The sequence below is a fragment of the Mytilus trossulus genome, chromosome 5 (assembly GCF_036588685.1).
Source record: "Mytilus trossulus isolate FHL-02 chromosome 5, PNRI_Mtr1.1.1.hap1, whole genome shotgun sequence".
NCBI classification, from domain to species: Eukaryota; Metazoa; Mollusca; class Bivalvia; order Mytilida; family Mytilidae; genus Mytilus; species Mytilus trossulus.
The window spans coordinates 26,351,392-26,371,921 of record NC_086377.1 but is presented as its reverse complement, the minus strand read 5'-3'; the positions used below and the strand labels follow the sequence as shown (position 1 = coordinate 26,371,921).

The window sequence follows — 20,530 nt, the reverse complement described above, 5'->3', positions numbered from 1 at the left end:
TATCTGCGACTGGTAGCTATACCAAATACTCCGATCTTTTCTAAAAAAAAAATGTATATATAAGCGAGTCCTTCTTTTTAACCTCATTGCGGTCTAAAAAATTCTGAAGATAAAATGAAATGAAGCGCTTTTCTGGATTAAACTAGATAAGGGACACTAAAGGCAGAACATTTTAAAGCCACCGATGTATAAGAACTAAAATAGTTGAAGAACCATAGTATGCATTATGCTTATTGTTTAAATCCGTGTTACCCCAAGGGTGACTGGGGAAACGAAATATGGTCGCTTGGTCTTCTCCCAACCGGCAGTAAAACATTTGCCGAAGAGGAGCGTCCGTTTGGATGTACAGGATTTATTAAGCTCGCAGTCACGTCCGGTCAGAATGGGAACGCTAAATCCGATGCCTCGTGTAAACAGAGTGCCACACTCTATGCCCGTTATAAACCATTGCAACAACTAAAATTTAAGGGTTGAATATGTGGACTGTTGCACGCGGCAAAATTTCTGTCCCTATCCAATATACATGTACTCTCACTTTCTAGTGGCACTCCAAATTTCCCAGACCATCATCCCGGATGGCCTCTGTTATGAACAAAACTTCCTATTGTATTTATTATTAACTTTCTCTCGTCCTGAACATGAATGACATATTTGCCACTGGACGTTAAGCAACCAACAACCAATCAATCAATTTAAATCCTTAAATGTGGATTTTTAACAAATAATGCATGGAACAAACAAATATTTTCTTATGTTACTGAAACCCTTTGAAAAAAAAAGGGAAAGTGATCGAGATTGGAAATTTTGTAAAATAAAATATGTTTTGGCAGAGATGCGTCTTTAGCATGTGTGTAAACATGACTAATGAAATAGGTTTATGATGTAGACAATAGTGTGTGCAAATCCTCAGATTAACAACATGCAGAAATGACGAACATGAAAATATGCAGAAAATAGGTCTACTTTTTTAAATACAAACATACAGAAGTAAGATTGAAAACGAGGTGTATACCCGATCTTAGTATTAAAGCCGATCAATTCATTCTGACAACACTGTGTTAACCGAGACAAATTCAAACTCGATATTTGATTCATAAAAGAATTAAACAATCCATGCCAGCATTGAAAAAGGTTCGGAAATCAGTCTAATATAGAAAAGATGAAATTAGAGTCTACGGCAAATTTCTTTCATTTGAGGTAAATATGTATCAAGTGGTTTTGGGTGGAAGTTTTTTTTACGGTAAAACGGGGTGTTTAAAACTTTTATAATACTTTATTCCGCTAGGAAAATATATAATTGTAATATTATTCAAATGAGAAAAGAAGAACTTGAACAACATATTTTTTTGTAAACCATGAACAATAGACTACTGCAGTAACATTATTTTTCGTTGGAAACCAAATTGTGTGAATTGCTGTGTTACCTAGGAACCACAAATAACACAGCACTGAATTCTGAGCTGATGATACTGCCTGGGTGTAAAGGGGGACGAAATATACCAAAGGGACAGTCAAACTAATTAATCTAAAACAAACTAAGACAACACGTCACATGTGGCACCCGTCGTGTTGCTTATGTGATATAAGATCCGGTAAATGGTCTAATTCGGTAGGTCACATTCAGGAAAGTGAAGGGGATTGTAGTACGACGTAAGGAAAATATCCGATATCATTTGTGAAACGGTTTTTCCATAACGGTCAAGCAACTCGTGATGGCGTCCGTAAAATTTACGAAGGGATGATTTCAACTTCACCATTCGAAACTCTTGGTTTAATAGTTTCCTTGCGAGCAGCAACCCTCTATCAACAAAATCATGATAGGAAATGCAAGTACGGGAATATCGTATCAATTGGGAGATATATACCCCGTATGCAGGTGCTGCTGGAATGTTGCTACTTACAAATGGAAAGTTCACAATTGGAAAGCTGAAATCATCTCTTTTGTCGTAAAGTTTTGTTTTCAACCGACCCTCTTTGCCAATTTCTAGTAAGTCAAGATTTGAAGCCGACTTAACTGCATCTGTAGTATCCTTTATCTCTAGTTCAATGGGATAGATGCGTTCCACATAGTCACTTTTTATCTCTAGTTCAATGGGTTAGAGTGCAGTTCACCAGCAGCGGTACCAATAACTGAATAGTTTCATCAGTGCATTTTGTTTTTATATTTTATAAAATCAAATCAAAAGAACATTCAAAAGGAAGTTACCCGGAAGGATTGTGCCTGATATTCATATGATGAAATCATAATCTTTCAATCAGTTTAATTGAAGTCAGGAGCTGGCATGTCAGTGAACTGCTAGAAGTCTGTTGTTATTTATGTATAATTGTCATTTTGTTCATTTTCTCTGATTACATCTTCTGACATCAGGCTCGGACTTCTCTTGAATTGAATTTTAAATGTACGTATTGTTATGCGTTTACTTCCCTACATTGGCTAGAGGTATAGGGGGATGGTTGAGATCTTATAAACATGTTTAAGCCGGCCGCATTTTTGCGCCTGTCCCAAGTCAGGAGCTTCTGGTCTTTGTTAGTCTTGTATTATTTTAATTTTAGTTTCTTGTGTACAATTTGGAAATTAGTATGGCGTTCATTATCACTGAACTAGTATATATGTGTTTAGGGGCCAGCTGAAGAACGCCTCTGGGTGCGGGAATTTCTCGTTACATTGAAGTCCTGTTGGTGACCTTCTGCTGTTGTTTTTTTTATTCTATGGTCGGGTTGTTGTCTCTTTGGGACATTCCCCATTTCCATTCTCAATTTTATTAACATAATGTTAAATTAAAAAAGTTATATTTCACTTTTTGATGTAACACGTTTTCTGATTTGCTGAAAGTTTTTCCATCAGTATATTTTGTACATAACACGATATCAATGCAAAGCCAGATATATGATTCGCATCTAAATGGGTGGATATTGGATCAATTTTTATAAAATTTTGTCTAAAAAATTGTAAATTGTTATATTACAAATGTTTTCTCAATTGCATTGCTTTAATATTTTTTATTTATTTATTTTTTATGTCAGAGCTCTTTTTAGCCGACTAAACAGTATGCGTTTTTAACATTGTCGAAGGCCTGTTACTGTTGCTGAGAAGGTATTACATCCACATCATTTGAACGTCGGTAGATTCAATTGTGTCAATGGCAATTATGTGACATATCTCTTATTTGTAAATTATATTCTTTTATTGAAATAATAATGTTTAGATAGTTTTGTTCCCCGTTGCAAAACCTCATATTTTTGGTTTTTTTTTTTAACTGAAACGTTTTCTTTATTATAAATATTTCTTGTTTTATTGTAGAATACGTCAACAAAGGGTTCATGGATGACCTAATTGACAAAGACAAACATATTACAAGGAATTCAAAAATAAACAATTACAAAGGTATGAAATTGCTATTTCAGAGCTCCTTTAAGCCGACTAAACAGTATGCGTTTTTATCATTGTCGAAGGCCTGTTACTGTTGCCTAGAAATTATTACATCCACTACATTTGAACATCGGTAGATTTAATTGTGTCAATGGCAATCATGTGACATATCTCTTTATTTGTACATTATATTTGTTATTGGAATAATAATGTTTAGATTGTTTTGTTCCACGTTGAAAATCCTTATATATTTGTATTTTTACCTAAAACGTTTTCATTAATATAAACGTTTCTCGTTCTATTGAAAAACACGTTTAAAATGGTTTCACGGACGGACTCATTGAGAAGGAAAACCTTCTTTGAAGAACTCAAAAATAAACAATTTTTTTTTTTTTTAATTTCCTGTCAGGCATATATTTTGGGATTATAGTGATTATAGTGATTATGTTAAGTCTGATGTTGAAAAAACATCAAATTTGTGATAGATGAAACACTATTTTTTACCTTCATTTTCGTTTAGAAAATTCGATTTTTGTTTTCATCATATTATTTCTTACAGATTTGGAGAATTCACATATTAGATGTAATGAATATCTTATTAACTGTGACGTCGACCGAAGACTCCATACCAAAATAAAGAGTTCAGGTTTGTATTAATTGTAAAATGAATTATAAACATTCCATTCTTTATTTTGATTGGACATTTTGATTACCTATGTTCGTATATGTATATGATGTATGGAAACAAAGAACGGTGCTCTTTTATAAATGATTAAACTATTTAAAAGCAAATTAACAAAATTAACGAACTCTCAGGAAATTTCAAAATTGGAAGTCATTTATCATGTTTATAAAATAACAAAATTGAAAAATCAAACTCATCTAACGTATAGTAAACAACTGTGATATTCCTGACATGAATTTCCGTATGACGAAAATGATGTATTGAATCTGGTTGAATAGCTAGCTAGAAAAACTTCTCACTTGAACAACAGTAGCATATAAGTCCATAATTTAGGCAACAATGTGTGAGCAAATCAAACAGACATAATAGCTAAATACATTAAAATCGGGGCACAGCAGTTCACATAGTATAATATAATGTAAAATTAAAAAAAAAAAATAACTACTTCAATAAAGAAACACAAAACGGCATAGGACAAACTACATTAGCAAAATGGCGGGATGTATACGTCCTGACGCACGTCATAAGTATGTAATCAGATAGAGCTAAACAGTAAATGTTAAAATATTATTAGTCTTGTTCATTTCGAGAGTTTGCTCTCTGCAGAATGTAGAATAAGTAACCATTTAGTTTTTAAAAAAATCACTAAGCCTAACTTAATTGTTTCGTTAAGGTTTGTCAGTAATTCATTTATGTATTTAGTTCCAGATATTCCGTCAATTGTGAAATTTAGTGGGAACCAAATATCAGAGTTTTCTAAACTGTTGTTCACATTACATCATGTTGAAAGAAAAACGTTGCCATCTACGTTTTGGATAAACATTTTTTTGCCTGTGGTAGAAAGTAAAGACTCGAACTTATGTCTATTATTACTGACCATCATGACTGAAATGACCACTGAGCAATGGGAGAGCTGTCATCATTATCTATTGGAAGGATTGTCCTTGTCAATGACCAACCAAGACAAAGATACATCAAAAGTAATAGCTTGGTTCGTTACAAAGAAGTTATTTCTAAGTCTCGATGAATCGATCCGGGGGGAAATAACTGACATCTGGCCTGCGTTTGTATGCAGTTGTAACAAAAAACAACAAATATTTTGTTCCGACAAAATTCAAATTACTGTTGCGATAAATACCTTTAGTCTGGATTTACCAGGCACCTTTTGGAAGATTGACATTCATTATATCATTGACGAACAACTCAAAAATAAAGAAGGCAGTGAAATACACAAACATTTACAAAATTTAAGTGGCAATATTCACTTTCCAAATAAACAATCTATATCAGGTGTTGATGCAAAACATCTTTTCATTGAGCACAGCAATTTAACATTGGTGTGCAAGTCATCATTTAAGTCAATTGGATTTCAAGGAAAAAAACACATTGTTATTGAACAGTCGTGTTTTCAACTATACTGTAAGAGAAAAGGATTTATACCTGTAGGCGAAAATCATTTTCCAAGTACGTTCAAAGGGTTGCAAACAGATATTTTGGAGGGAAGTCCTCACTTTTTTTCAAATCTGAAGGTTGGTAATGTGGTCGGAACAGATGCGTACAAAAGGGGCACCCTTGGGGGTTTCGTTCAGGTGCGAGGTGATAAAGCTTTTTTGACATGCCTACATGTTTTTCTTAGCGCAGATGAACTTGCATCGGAAAATGTTTCACTTGATGATGAAAAGACAGTACCGGTAAAACTATATAGTAAGAACGAATTCCCACGTATATGTGGTAAAATTAGAGACATAGCATTCGAAGTTGATAATGAGAAGGAAACAAGCATTGACGCAGCTTTGGTCGAAATACAAACAGACAGTATTGAAAACTCTAATTATGTTGATATACAGGGACGACAATTATCCTTTAGTGATATAGGTTAGTAATTTTATGTCATCGGAAAAGTTATGTTGCTGACATAATCTAATCAAGCAAACAAAGAAAATAAACATTCTCTTTCAAAAGAGCCGTTCGCTATGTTTGCAGCGCATTTAAAAGAAAAGCAAAAGATACCTAAGGGGCTTTCAAACTCATAAGTCGAACATGAGCTGACAATGCCATTGCTAAAACAGAAAAAGACCAACAGAGAAACAACGGTACATAAAACACAAGATACATCAATTAAAAATTGGGCAACACGAACCCCATCAGAAACTAAGGATTAGCTCAGGTACTCCGGAAGATTATTCCCCATGTGGTTTGTCGTTTTGCGCATGTTACATGTAGTACAAAGAGAAGCAGTATCAACACAGCTAGCCGAAATATATATTAATGGGGTACTAGACCAGGTACAATCAGGAGGTAAAGACTCAAAGTCGTCAAAACTGAGATCCTGCCACACGATTTTTTAATTGAAATTTACAACTAGCAATTGATTTAGTTTAGGTATATAAAAAAAAAATAGAAGTTGTATTAAAAACCAGTTATGTATTAACTAATTGTGATTAAGAAATAGTGATTATTTTGAAAGAGGCCGTCTAATTTTGAATTTACTTAAAGTTTTCAAATGTTGGAAATACGAATATAAAGAAAGGCTTAAATCAACTTGCACATTTTTAAAAGGAACCCGACAAAAATTGAACCAAAGAAAGCATAATCAAAGAGCAGTCATACAGAAAGAACCCCGTATTTATAGTAAAGTGAAAATAAAACCAAACATTGCAATTATTGCGCAGATCATTGATATTAAGGCTTTTGAAATATTCTTCAAAGTTGCCATGTTCCCAATTATACATATACAGTTAACTCTCGTTGTCTCGAACTCGGTTGACTCGAAATTTCGGATGAGTCGAAGTTTTCACGTGGTCCCGAACTTTGTTCCATATAAATGTATGTAATTCGACTCCTGATGAGTCGAAATTGGATGTGTCGAAATTTCGGTTGAGTCGAACTAAATTTACGATCCCAAGGTTAACAAAAGAATTCAAAATTCATTATTTATCTCGAACTAAAACACATATGTCAAAACATGACCTCCGGCATTTTATGGATTGAAGAGTTAATACACCTGTAATTAAATTTCCAGTCACTGACCACTGTATTGATTTATGACATGCTTTTTCCACGAGTGTTTACCTAAGATTATCTTTTATAGAATTTTTATAAATAATTAGTCATACATTGTTTATGTTCATGAAAAAGTGTTTAAAATGTTTACAAAACAATTAATTGTGATTTACACTAATGAGCTTGGGTGTATATAAAGTAAGGATTATGACTTCCGTTGATGATCACCTAAAAACTACTCAATCGGCGTCTTTAATCTTGTTGTATTTTCTTTTATTAAAAGAAAGAGTGAGATAAAACAAAATGAAGAGGAATCTAAATTTTCTAAAGTCTTTTGTATCCGAGAATAAACAATTTTGTCAACTTTAAACGACCTGAATTACGAAACTATCGATTGGAAATTACTCTCTCGGATAAAAGCCATAGGAAACAATTGTAACTGAAACAATTGAATAAGTAAAACAATGTTATTATAATAACGAAAGACACTGACATACAAATACATCGATCTGATACCAGAATATCGATCCCCTTCCCATATTCACCCGGATTTATTTTAGCTTTACCATGCTAAGCAAGAGTTGTGTCCCTTGTTCAGTCAAACTTCCGGTTTTCGTTTGAGTCGAACTATGTGTATCTCGAAATATTTCTCCGGTCCGGCCGACTTCGAGATAACGAGAATCGACTGTATAACATATTTACATATCATATTTTACAGCCATGAAGTCTGAGTATCTTAATGATAGCTGTGTGGACTATAGACCTCTGTGCTTTTCCACACCAAAACCAATATTACATACTTTCTGCGTAGGGGCTATTTCTGGATTTCACGACAGTGGCGCAAGTAGCGCTAGCAGAACACAGGTTCATGAAAATAAAGATAAAAATATTGATTTGGAATCAATCGAGGACACTTACAGCAAGGCAATTCTCGACGAAATTAAAACAAATGTAGAAGTCGTAATCCAGGCTTTTCAACTTATTCCGTTCGTAGTTCCTCCAGACGACACTGCAATCAAAATGAAAATTGAACAGAACTGTGATCCTAATATCTCCGCAGAAATTAAATCAATCGTTATTGATGTGATAAAGAATATTTATCCAACTCTTCAATGTGCCGGTGCCGTCGATATAGACAGCTTTATTCGTGAAGTTATATTCTGTAATACACAGAGTAGATTTTCAGCAATAATAGGGGATGTCCATATGCAGCAAGCACTCCTGAGGAGGACCGGTCAAAATATGGCTATAAGAAGAACATCGCGCAGAGTTTACAATCAGCTTTATATATCAAATATACCGTTCAAACCCGGTGATTCAGGCACGTGTATATATGTGCTTAGTCCAGTTCAAGGTTGTATTGGAATGGCAATCGCTGACCATCCACAGGGAGGTTGTATTGCAACTCCTATTATGGACATTCTTAAACATTTCAAAATAAGAATCAAGTAAAATATCAAACCATTTTTAAAAAAAACACCTTTTTTTAAAATTAAATGAATGAAACAAGATATGCATAGCTTGTGCACCTCTCGTCAGTATTTGGACCAAATACTTAAATGTTATTTTCATTAGGCCAAATACATCGTCCTTATAACTTGTATTAGTTAATAAAAAATGTATATAGATTTTTAATTGTTATTTTAATGATATGCCGAAAAACGGAATCTCATGTGCTAAATTTTGAAGGATTTTTCAGTACAAGAATTTGTTACTGGTAAATTTCTCTCCAGCTTTATACTAACTTCACCTGGAAATGGGACATACAGTTGAAAAAACAAAGTTGAAGAGCATTGAGGACCAAAAAATCCCAAACGGTTGTGCCAAATTCACCTCAATTAATATATTCCTGGGATATAGAAAACCCTTAGTTTTTCTAAAATTCATAGCTTTGTTACGAAGTTGGAGAACATTGAAGATAAAAACTTCCTAATCGTTTTGCCAAATACAAGCTAAGTTAGCCTATTCCTGAGGTAGAAAAGACTTAGTAATTCTAAATTTAGTAAACATTTAATTTCTAAATATGATCATATCAATGATAATTCATGTCAGCACAGAAGTGCTGACTACTGGACTGGGGAATAACAATTCCACCAGCAGTGGCATCGACCCAGTGATTGCGAACTCGTTAAAGATACCAGGATTGAAAATTTTTATTGAAGGATAAGAAAGTATCAATAAAAAAATTATTAATCTATGAAATTGAATGTAAAATTAAAGCATCAGCACGGAAGCAGTGACTACAATGATGATCATACCCACGGGGGTATACAGTCACTCGGCAGGGGTATCGATCAAGTACTGGTCAATCGAAATATAACTCGTGCATCCCAATCGCTTTTCTCAATTTACCTTCACAACACCAGAAAACCTCGAATATAATGGGATGCATAACAATGTATAACATGTACAAGACTTGCAAACTTTTGAAACACTATACAAATTTGACTGATCTACGCGTTTTTTTTTCTGAATTCAAACGGCACATTCAATTTCAATGTATATTGGAATGTATTCAAGACAATGCTTTCTTTTTTACAAATTTAAAAGACAAATCAAAGAAACTTGTAAAACCTGAGGGAATTGCATGGACTTAAATTGGAGTGAGGATAAATACATCGACAGAGAAAATGTTCATAATCTACTTGCCTTTTCACTATAGAATAATGCAGATGTTCAATCCTCCAAATTTAATGTACAAATAATACTTTTGCATTACTCTATGGTGATAGGGTTAATATCCCAGATAGATGACCTGAGTATCAAACTATGGTCGTCTCTTGAATCTCTCATTGGGAAAAGAAAACAAATGCCACAGAGAAATATCCATTCAAGCCCTATTTGACACTTCAAAGAACTAATGTTTGAAGAAAATAATATGTTCTTGTGCTAAGCATTTTACTTCGGATTGATAAAAGGGACGTTCTTATTTTAATCAATGACCTGTATGCTGATTGTAAAATCTGTGATTAACTGTTACAGCTGGGTATGAAATACGACGTAATTCTCAACCTCCGACATTGCAGATAGGATCAGAATCAAAATAACTTTATCGGTTTTCAAACATGTGCCAGTGAAATATTTCGGGGCCTTTTACAGCTGACTATGCGGTATGGATTTTGTTCATTGTTGAAGACCGTGCGATAGCATTTAGTTGTTCATTTCTATGTCATTTGATTTTTGGTGGAGAGTTGTCTCACTGGTATACATACAACATGCTCTTTTTATATGTTTGAATCTCATGTTTGTCATAATTTCTTAATCAACCAAAGTAGAACACATGAAACGTTTGTTTTCCATTATGTAAGTACCGAATCACCGACTCCTGAGTTGCATTCGGCACATCTCGGGCGATTATGGAGAGTAGCGGATTCAACCGAGGATTGCCGATTGTACTGAGTTGGTCATACACTTGGTTACTTACCATTCCACCGGTACCGGTATCGACCAAGTGCTGGTGAATAAACTTTTTTGTTTATAAATTTGTTGATTCCAGAGAGCAACCAGTATTTTGTTTGGAAAGATAACTCAATTAGCATCATACTAGAAATGCACGAGCCACATTAAATTTGATAACCAAGATTAAGGCTATGTTTTGTACATAAATCAGGCTATTATTTTTATCGTTTGAATTGCTAAAACATTTATCATTAAGGGGCCTATAAATTTGGTTCATTGTTGGAAGACCGTACGACGACCTATATTTGTTAACGTTTATGTCATTCGTACTCCAGCTGTTGGAGAGTTATTAATCATAGCACATCTTTTAATTTTAGTAAGGCTGCAATTTGTTTTTAAAATCAATTCGTTCACTTTTTATTATATTTTTGTGGGAACATAATAGCCAAAACTCCATCCTGTTTTGAATTTCTTAAAATTTCTTCAAGAAGATCCGTATCAAGATTTTGTCTACGTGATATGATTATCAACAGATCACGATTTGCATCTGCTATGTCTGATTTAGATAGTTGTCTTAACTTTTGAAAGTCGTCCATAGTTATGTTTCCTGCTTGGTAGAGGCGGTCTAACAACGGAATAATTTCTATTAGCGACACAAGCTCGGAAAAATGTGTTTGTATTGTTTCACGTAATGGTTTAAGATGTTCTGTTTGCAAGTAGCCGCCACCTACTTTACAAGACTGCTTACTAATAAATGTGTGTATGTCTTTGATATCAGACCTTAAAAGTTCCATTTCAGATGATTGTATAGTTGATTCCTTCCCTATATTTATCTGATTTATTTTTTCCTCTATTAACATCAATCGTAACGATAAATCTTCAAATTTATCATGCAGAGATTTTTCTCCGTGTTCATTTGCAGTGGGTTTAAAGTTCCTAGTAGATTTAGCAACGGATTCGTTATCCTCATCAGAAGTCTCAATTTCGCTGTTGCTGGGTTCAAAAGCTGGATCATATACATTAGTATCTATCGATATTTGTTCTGCATCTTGTCTTATTTCGTCTAGTTCTCGTTTCCTATTCATGTATATAGAGTCAGGTACATCTGGTAGGTTGATGGACGTTTGTTGGAGTTCGGTAGTTTTCAATTTTGGCAAAACGGTATCTTCCTTTTTTTGTTTTTCTTTACGTGCACATCGTAGTTGGATTCTGCCTAATTCAAAAACACAATAAACTTCTTTACTACCTGCCTCTTTAGTAATTGTACCTTTTTCGTAATTGATTTGTACTATCCCGTCAGTGGTCAGTTCTATCCGAATTTCATTTTTAGATTTTGTCGGAATTTCTTCGAAATGAATAACAGGAATTGACGTAATATCACAATATTTATCTGTGCTTAAAACAAACTCCTCTGGATTGGATTTCGATATTGCCAATTTAACGCTACAATTTTTCGATGGTGCTCCGACTTTATTAATATCGTCCGCTTGAAAATATAAAATATCCCCACGTTTTAAGGGATGCATAACAAAGCAGACTGCACATGGATACGGATAGTTTAAATTTGCATATTCATCATTCGTTGAAACATTTTCTCCTTTATTGGGCGAGAATTTGTAGCCTTTAGAACCTGTAAAAATAGAAATATAGTTACATCTTGTTCAAACAAACAAAAAAAACAAGTGTATTAATTCAGGTCATACAAATAAAATAACAAGGACCGAGCGCATTTTGATGGACTAGTAATTTGACAACTCGTTTTTGTAAAGGACATCGTTTCACGCGATGGTATGTAAAAACAATACCCGACTCGTTGTTACACATCGTCATGGTCAGTGGGTATTATTATGTAATGTACTAAAAGTATCGACTAACAGGAAGTTACTGTCTATGTATATTTATATGACAATAGAACAAGAAAAAAAAAACCCGAACAAATATGAAATAATTTAACAAAACAATTAAATGTTCAGCGGGTAATACTATCCTCAAACAGACATTTATTTACCCAGCAGACTTCAAAATCGCTTACACGGCACAAGTCATCCTAATAAAGTTTCAGTTGAAAATCTCAGTTATATTGCTTCGTTTTAAAATACAACAGCAGAAAAAGTATGTCATGGAATTTGTTGACGGACGGACAGAAAATGTAATTACTGTATATATGAGGGTGTGGATGTGGTATACAGAATAGTTAATAATGTCTTTGGGCAAATAAATAAGGAATAGAGAAAATGGCCAAAACAAAAGAAAAGCATGAATAGAGAATTGAGTGGTGTTAAAAAATGAAGAATAACTGCAAATATTAAAGAATAAGGTTAAAAATTAATATACTAGGTTTAAACAGAAAAAGACAATTTCAGGTTATCAAGTAATTACAGAATAACCATTAGTTTAAGGATAAAAAATAATGAGCGAAATATCAAAGAATACAGTCATAAATGACCCTATCAATACCCTCAAAATGTACATGTAACACTCACAGTGCATTATGTTAAATACATTTACTTTCAATTTTTTTCATATAAATAAGGCCGTTAGTTTTCTCGTTTGAAAGGTTTTACATTGTCATTTCGGGGCCTTTTATAGCTGACTATGCGGTATGAGCTTTGCTCATTTTTGAAGGCCGTACGTTGACCTATAGTTGTTAATTTCTGTGCCATTTGGTTTCTTGTGGATAGTTGTCTCATTGGCAATCATACTACATCATCTTTTTTTATAGATATAACATAACAATTTACAATTCATTTTTGTGAGATGAAAAGCTTTGCAATTTAGAATCATATTCAAAACAGTGTAGCTGTAGCCATTGATTGACGACCTAAATTATCCCATTGACTAGGACAGAATATGTGAACGTTTGTCTGTAACGACCACTGCTCAATAAGAACTTGTTAAAGACACTTAACTGTGGGGTCACCAAAGGTTCTCAACACCTAAATAAAGTAATTCGAAAAACTAATCAGGAATAATACGATGTTTTGATTTATATCAATAATATAAATCAAAACATACAGGTTATTCCTTATTAATTTTTTCGAATTATTTTATTATTAAAGGTGTTAAGAACTTTTGGTGACCTCACAATTTAAATTCTATAATAAGCAAGTAGTGAGCAGTGGTCGTTACAAACAAACATTCACCTAATCTGTTCCAGTCAATGGGATAGTTTATATCGTCAATCTACACTGTTTTCAAATTTGAATATGATTCTATTTAAGGAATGACTGTAATATTTTTTCTGTCTATGAATAATAACATAAAAAATTTGGTGCACACTGAATTACGCGCGTAGCGGGTTATTTAACAGTGTGCACCACATTTTTTATGTTATTTTGAATAGACAGAAACAATATTACAGTCATTTCTTATAATTTCATTCTTAATTCCATTTTAAACCGTAGAAAACCATGAAAAAACGTTGATGACGTCACGGTCACATGACTAAATTATGTCTATGGGCTGATAACAAAATAACGTCAGCCAATCAGAAGACGCCTTTCATCCAAAATTAAATTATTTACAATTGTTCAAGACTGATTAGAATACAGATCAAGTGTCCAAGATTGCTTATATGTATCTGACAATTCTCTGTTCTTATTTCTGTTTTTTTAAACATTTCGAGATCCTCTGGTATTGTCGTAATAACCTTAGAAACTTCGTAGGCAGGAATTTCATAAATTAATGTAATAGTTACCAGACCAGAAAATATACCAGAGAGTTTCAGTTCCTTGTAAGCTTAGTTTGAACACAGGATCCGTAAGTTTATCAGATTGCAACTTTTCCAAAAATAGGGCAATTTAGAGATTACCTAAATTGTGTTGTTGAAGAACACATTTTGACTTCAGCATGTCGTTTGGTTTTCTGTGTTGTGTTGCTGTCTCATTGTCATATACCCTTGTGTCTTTCTAATTCTACATAAAACAAGTGTAATCTAACCTATTTTGACTTTGAGGTCCCCAAATAAGATATTGACTGTAATCCAGACGCTCTGTTCTTTATCAACTTTGGACCTTGACTTTCTGCCTTCAGCTTCTGTAATTATTCTATCTCCTTCTTTGGATCTTTTTATTGTGGTAGTCCCTATTTGCTTGTATATTCTAGCCGTCTGTATAACAGTAAGTTCTTTTATATGTCCCACGTGACTGGCATCTGTTATTGTTATAGGATCTATGGAGATAATCCCAACCTCAGCATGACCTTTTCCACTGAATGTTAGAATAATCTCTCCGTCAGAAGATAAAGATTTGTCAATAAAGAAACGACCTCCGGAATCATTTTTAATCCATTTAGCGTTAGAGCCATCTATACAAATGTTCCGGCCGCATGTTGGTGAAAACAAACACTGGCTGTCCTATAAAAGAAAGATTTCAAATATAATGACTTTGGTCTCGATCTTCTTTTAAAAGCTTTAGTATTATATAAAATAAGATAAGAATTTTATTAATCTAATCAAGAACCCATAAAGGGCATCATTTTACAACACAATATGATTGGAAAAAGCAAAACAGAAAACTAATACATACTATAACCTTATGAACAGGATCAGAGCCTAACACAACATGTGTATTATATAACTATTATATTAAATATTATAACAAAAAAATTTCATATTACTTCATATATTTTGTTTACATCTGGATTTTATTTCTAAACCTTTAATAATGTAATTTCCTAGGCATACGAGAGTTGGTAAATGCTCATTTGTGAACAGCCAGAAATATTTCTTATCATAGTAGTTCTTTAAAATTAGAACAAAAAGTGATAACTTTATCAAATAATAATTTTCTCTGTTCATCACATAATGGACAATTAACTGTAAAATGGGTCTCATCTTCAATAGAATGTGATCCATGTGATAAGCAGTGATGACATATACGTTGAGTTCTCTCTATGTATTTTTTACTATATCTATCTTTCTCAATTCTAAGATCATGAGCACTTATTCTCATTTTACATATAGCTCTTCTTATACTAAAATCTTTTATTGATAAATAAGCCTCCTTTACAAAGTCAGTCTTGAGGTTGAAATAATTTTCTAATTTACTATTACCAAGTGATAAGGTTTCAGATCTTTTGACCAACCAAAATGTTTTAAAACTATTACAAAGTTTACATTTTACAAATTTAATTAATTTATTGAGCTTTGTATCTAAATTTTGTATATCAAGTGATTGAAGTACATATTTCATAGATGAATACCAACAATTGATGTTTTCTGTATCTCAAATTTTATTACAAACATAAGCATCATAAAGTAGACCTTTGTCCAACTTGTTAAGCCTGTGTACATATTTTACCATAGATATAATGACAGAAAAATAAAGAGGAAATCTTGCAACCTCTGATAACACTGCTAAATTTGAGGCTTTCTTATTTACACCAAGAATATACTTTAAATATCTGAAATGTGATTTTTCTAAATAATCATTTATGTAGATTAATTCAAAAAGATAATCACTTTTGTTCTTGCATGCAGCAGAGTTAATTTTAAATGAACCCCAGATTTCACTACAGTATAACAAAATTGGTTTTATTGATCATATAAATGAATTGCAGTATCAATACTTGGATTACAAGCTGACATGGATTTTTGTAATTTAAATTTTGCCTTTAAGGATTTTTTGAATAGCTCTTCTTTCCCCTGTTGAAAAAGACCACTAGAACTAAAGACTATCCCTAAATATTTACATTTATTAACACATTCTATAGCCTCTTTATCTAAATAAAATGATTCCTTCAAAAATTGTCCAGGCTTGTTAAAAATTAAAACTTTTGTTTTGGACACCAGTCAATACAATAAGTATGCAATATATCAAGTCGGTTTTGAAGACCTTCTTAAGTGTTTGATAATACAACAATGTCATCAGCGTACATAAGACAATCAATTCTACTCCCATTGATATCAACAGCATCTAGACTTGTCTCAAATTTTGGAGGCAGATCGTTAATGAAAAGCTTAAATAAGTTTGGACTTAGAACATCCCCTTGTCTTATATATTCTTTCAATCTAATGAACACTATTGCGTTTATATTGATTGATAGTTGTTTTCTAAACATCCAGTGGCAAATATTTCACACGTATTCTGGAAGATATTTAAATCTCAATTAAATTTATTGGTTGCTAGAGAAAATAGTTCGGTCAATCATTGCTGCTCTTCTTGATACAGCTGTTTACAGGACTGCCATAAATAACATTTCTAAATGATCGAATAGAGAGTACAAAAACAATCCAGTGTCTGGTGCTATTTTACATTATAAAACACTACAACAACTGACAACATACTCTATATCAACATGGGACCTAGGTGATACCAACATACTCTATATCAACATGGGATCTAGGTGATACCAACATACTCTATATCAACATGGGACCTAGGATGCCAACATACTCTATATCAACATGGGACCTAGGTGATACCAACATACTCTATATCAACATGGGATCTAGGTGATACCAACATACTCTATATCAACATGGGATCTAGGTGATACCAACATACTCTATATCAACATGGGATCTAGGTGATACCAACATACTCTATATCAACAGGGGACCTAGGTGATACCAACATACTCTATATCAACATGGGACCTAGGATGCCAACATACTCTATATCAACATGGGATCTAGGTGATACCAACATACTCTATATCAACATGGGATCTAGGTGATACCAACATACTCTATATCAACATGGGATCTAGGTGATACCAACATACTCTATATCAACATGGGATCTAGGTGATACCAACATACTCTATATCAACAGGGGACCTAGGTGATACCAACATACTCTATATCAACAGGGGACCTAGGTGATACCAACATACTCTATATCAACATGGGATCTAGGTGATACCAACATACTCTATATCAACATGGGATCTAGGTGATACCAACATACTCTATATCAACATGGGATCTAGGTGATACCAACATACTCTATATCAACATGGGATCTAGGTGATACCAACATACTCTATATCAACATGGGATCTAGGTGATACCAACATACTCTATATCAACATGGGATCTAGGTGATACCAACATACTCTATATCAACATGGGACCTAGGTGATACCAACATACTCTATATCAACATGGGACCTAGGTGATACCAACATACTCTATATCAACATGGGATCTAGGTGATACCAACATACTCTATATCAACATGGGATCTAGGTGATACCAACATACTCTATATCAACATGGGACCTAGGTGATACCAACAAACTATTAAAAATATTTTCAAGGAATGGTATAACAAAGCAACAACAACAAAACACTGGTAAATATTGTGCCCCCAACAAGGTTGTCTTGAAACCATATTTGTTTTTGCTTCAATTGTGTTATTTATGTCAGGGGCTCTTGGTCAGATGTTTTGCTCTTAGAAATTTCATTCATGTTTTAATGAGCTTTTCAGCATAAAATATTTTCTGTCAGTGATGAATTGTTGTAAATTCTTTTATGTTGGGGCATTAATACGCTAACTATATCATAAGGATTTTACTCATTGTTGAAGGTCTTTTGGTGGTCGTCAGATTGGTCTCACTCGGTTAGATAGCTAAAATTAGCACTTTTACAACACTTTATTATTATGGCTGAGACATATAGTACTGCAATAGAAACAGGTGTCACTTTTTCTAATAGAAAAGACAGGATATGGTTGATTTAAAAGACAAAAAGTATTCCCTCTATGCACTGAACAAAATAAAGCAAAGATATATTGTTTCTATCTCTATCGAGCTTATACTGAAATGCAAAACACAAACAGTCCCCAAGACTGGTTTCACCGAAATTATTTCCTGCTTGCCGTTATCACTTTGATTTATATTACACATTTCTTTCTATTTTTATTCACAAATAAATATACGCGTTTTAATTCGGTTAATTTATTTATATTTACTGTTATATATTATTTTGAAATGATTCACATACATGAGGGAAATCAGAAGGTAAAAAAAGCTCAAAACTTAAAACTGTAAATGACCTTATTTATTTACACTAATATTTTATAGTGGGTTTCTTGTGTTGTAATGTTACACTACTGTATCATGTTAGGTTCATGTTAGGTTCAAGGTTGACACATTGAAAGGTAAATTACACATTGTTACTTGGACGGAGAGTTGTCTCAATGGCAATCAATTATACCACACCAAATAACACAGATATTAACAACTATATCGGTCACCGTACGTCTTTCAAATATGAGCAAGATTCAGTACTCCAAACACTTTAACCTGAAGCGGAAATCCTAAGAATTGAGTGCTTTATTTTGTAATTTTTTATGGGTGTATAACTGATAAATCCGCGAATCGCATATATAACTAGAACAAATCCGTGATATCGCGGGTCTGTGACTGAATCAAATTATATAACTATGCTTAAACTTTATTTTAGTATTAGTATTGTTATCTGATAAAGTCATGCCGATTATAAGATACACAGTTTTCTCTGCTTTCAAATCTTTCTGTTTGGCCCATCAGCCTTGAACTTATCAATTGTTGGTAATATTAATTATTTGGAAAACAATAGGTCCTGGAATGAAGTATTTTTTTTAAAAACAGCATAGACCTATATAAGTTGTAAATAAAGTTGAATTATTTGATATGCTGTTTAACAAATTGAAAACTTTACCTATACGCCTTATTTTAAGTACAGATTTTTAGAATTCGTATTGTCATCTTTAAAGTCATACTGATTTAAAAAAATGTGACAACGATAAGATTTAGTAATGTCAACCCTGTGATTATGACCCGTGTATATAGCAAAATCCTAAATACACCGTTTGGTGGTGCACCTGTCAGATGCGGAACGTACAGATAAGGTAATAGGTAAAAGGTGAATATACTTTTGGTACCGGTATCGGATTCGACCCGGAACTTGTTTTAAAATTATTGGTAATATTTAATTACAAATGTATGTGGAAAACAAAAGGGTCTGGAGGTGTGTTTTTTAATCTACACCATTGTCCTATATTAGATATATAAAGTGGAATTCTTTGATTTGTTGTTTTTAACCCCATGACGGCTGACAAATTGGACCTCGTTATTTTAGTATAGATTATTTTAGTATTATAGATATGTGAATCGGTGAATGCTTTTACATTCCAATAAATTACTATTTTCTAATTTACCCTAATGTGAAATAAAATCAAAGGAAAATAGGGGTTTTCTCATAATCTTCAACTTCCGGGTTCATATTGGTCATGTAGGGTGTTCGATAAAATACTGGTTTTACCTTTACCGGTAATCAAAATTTAATGTTTAAAAAGAATAATCATGATTTGATGTAAAACACTTACAAGTTCTTCACTTGATTCTCTGGGTCCCTCAGCCATACTGTTCTAGGTTTCCTCTCCAAGTTAGCTTGATCATATGACGTCGTCCATTGTCATTTATACAGCGTATCATTTCATCGAAACAGGTGAACATTTTATATATAAATAAAAACTGTGTGCAACCTACACGTTTTGGAAATTTAAATACTAAATATAGATTGTTCACGTTGAATATCTATATAATTTACCAATGACCATTGACGACTGGTTTCACAATATGTGCTTGCTAAACGTTCAGTGGCAAATATTTCATTAAATTTACTTCGGTACTGACATGAAAATACGGATTTGTTTGTGTTATTAAAATTTGCTGTTCCAAAATATTAGAAATTATTATAAGTTAAGGAATGTATCTCCCTCATGCAAAGCTCTGATTCCTTTCACGGATTTGGCGATACGTTTTGGACCTTTTGTATTATAGCTCTTCATCTTTTATATAAGCTTTGGATTTCAAAATTTTTTGGCCACGAGCATCACTGAAGAGACATGTATTGTCGAAATGCGCATCTGGTGCAAGAAAATTGTTACCGTTAATTTTATTATCTTCTATGGAGGTAAATCGGACGGATAAAAGGTAGAAAACTTTCAATTAGAGGGTAGGAAACCTGTTCATCAAAAGTTACAAAAAATAACAATTGGGTGAAATTAAACTACATTTATAATTGTCAATTATTTTTAAAAAAAAACCTTTAAAGCCTGAATCGTTACGGTTATATACAAAAT

General features: G+C 33.1%; 1 protein-coding gene across 1 annotated transcript; it reads right to left on the bottom strand.

The window, feature by feature from the left end:
* Positions 1–10,867: 10,867 nt before the first annotated feature.
* Positions 10,868–19,898, bottom strand: LOC134717793 (uncharacterized). The gene is made up of 3 exons (XM_063580286.1): positions 19,772–19,898; positions 14,397–14,811; positions 10,868–12,087 (listed from the first exon to the last, which is right to left on the bottom strand). The coding sequence occupies exons 1-3, from the start codon at positions 19,805–19,807 to the stop codon at positions 10,868–10,870; spliced, it is 1,671 nt and encodes a 556-aa protein (XP_063436356.1). The 5' UTR covers positions 19,808–19,898.
* Between the last annotated feature and the right edge of the window lie 632 nt (positions 19,899–20,530).

Bases quoted from the DNA above. Each gene is read 5' to 3' on its own strand.
- LOC134717793 (XM_063580286.1), bottom strand. From the start codon at position 19,807: ATGGCTGAGGGACCCAGAGAATCAAGTGAAGAACTT. The intron at 14,812-19,771 runs GTAAGTGTTTTA...TTTCTTTTATAG, and splicing joins GAGAATCAAGTGAAGAACTT to GACAGCCAGTGTTTGTTTTC. The intron at 12,088-14,396 runs GTTAGATTACAC...CTATTTTTACAG, and splicing joins GGACCTCAAAGTCAAAATAG to GTTCTAAAGGCTACAAATTC.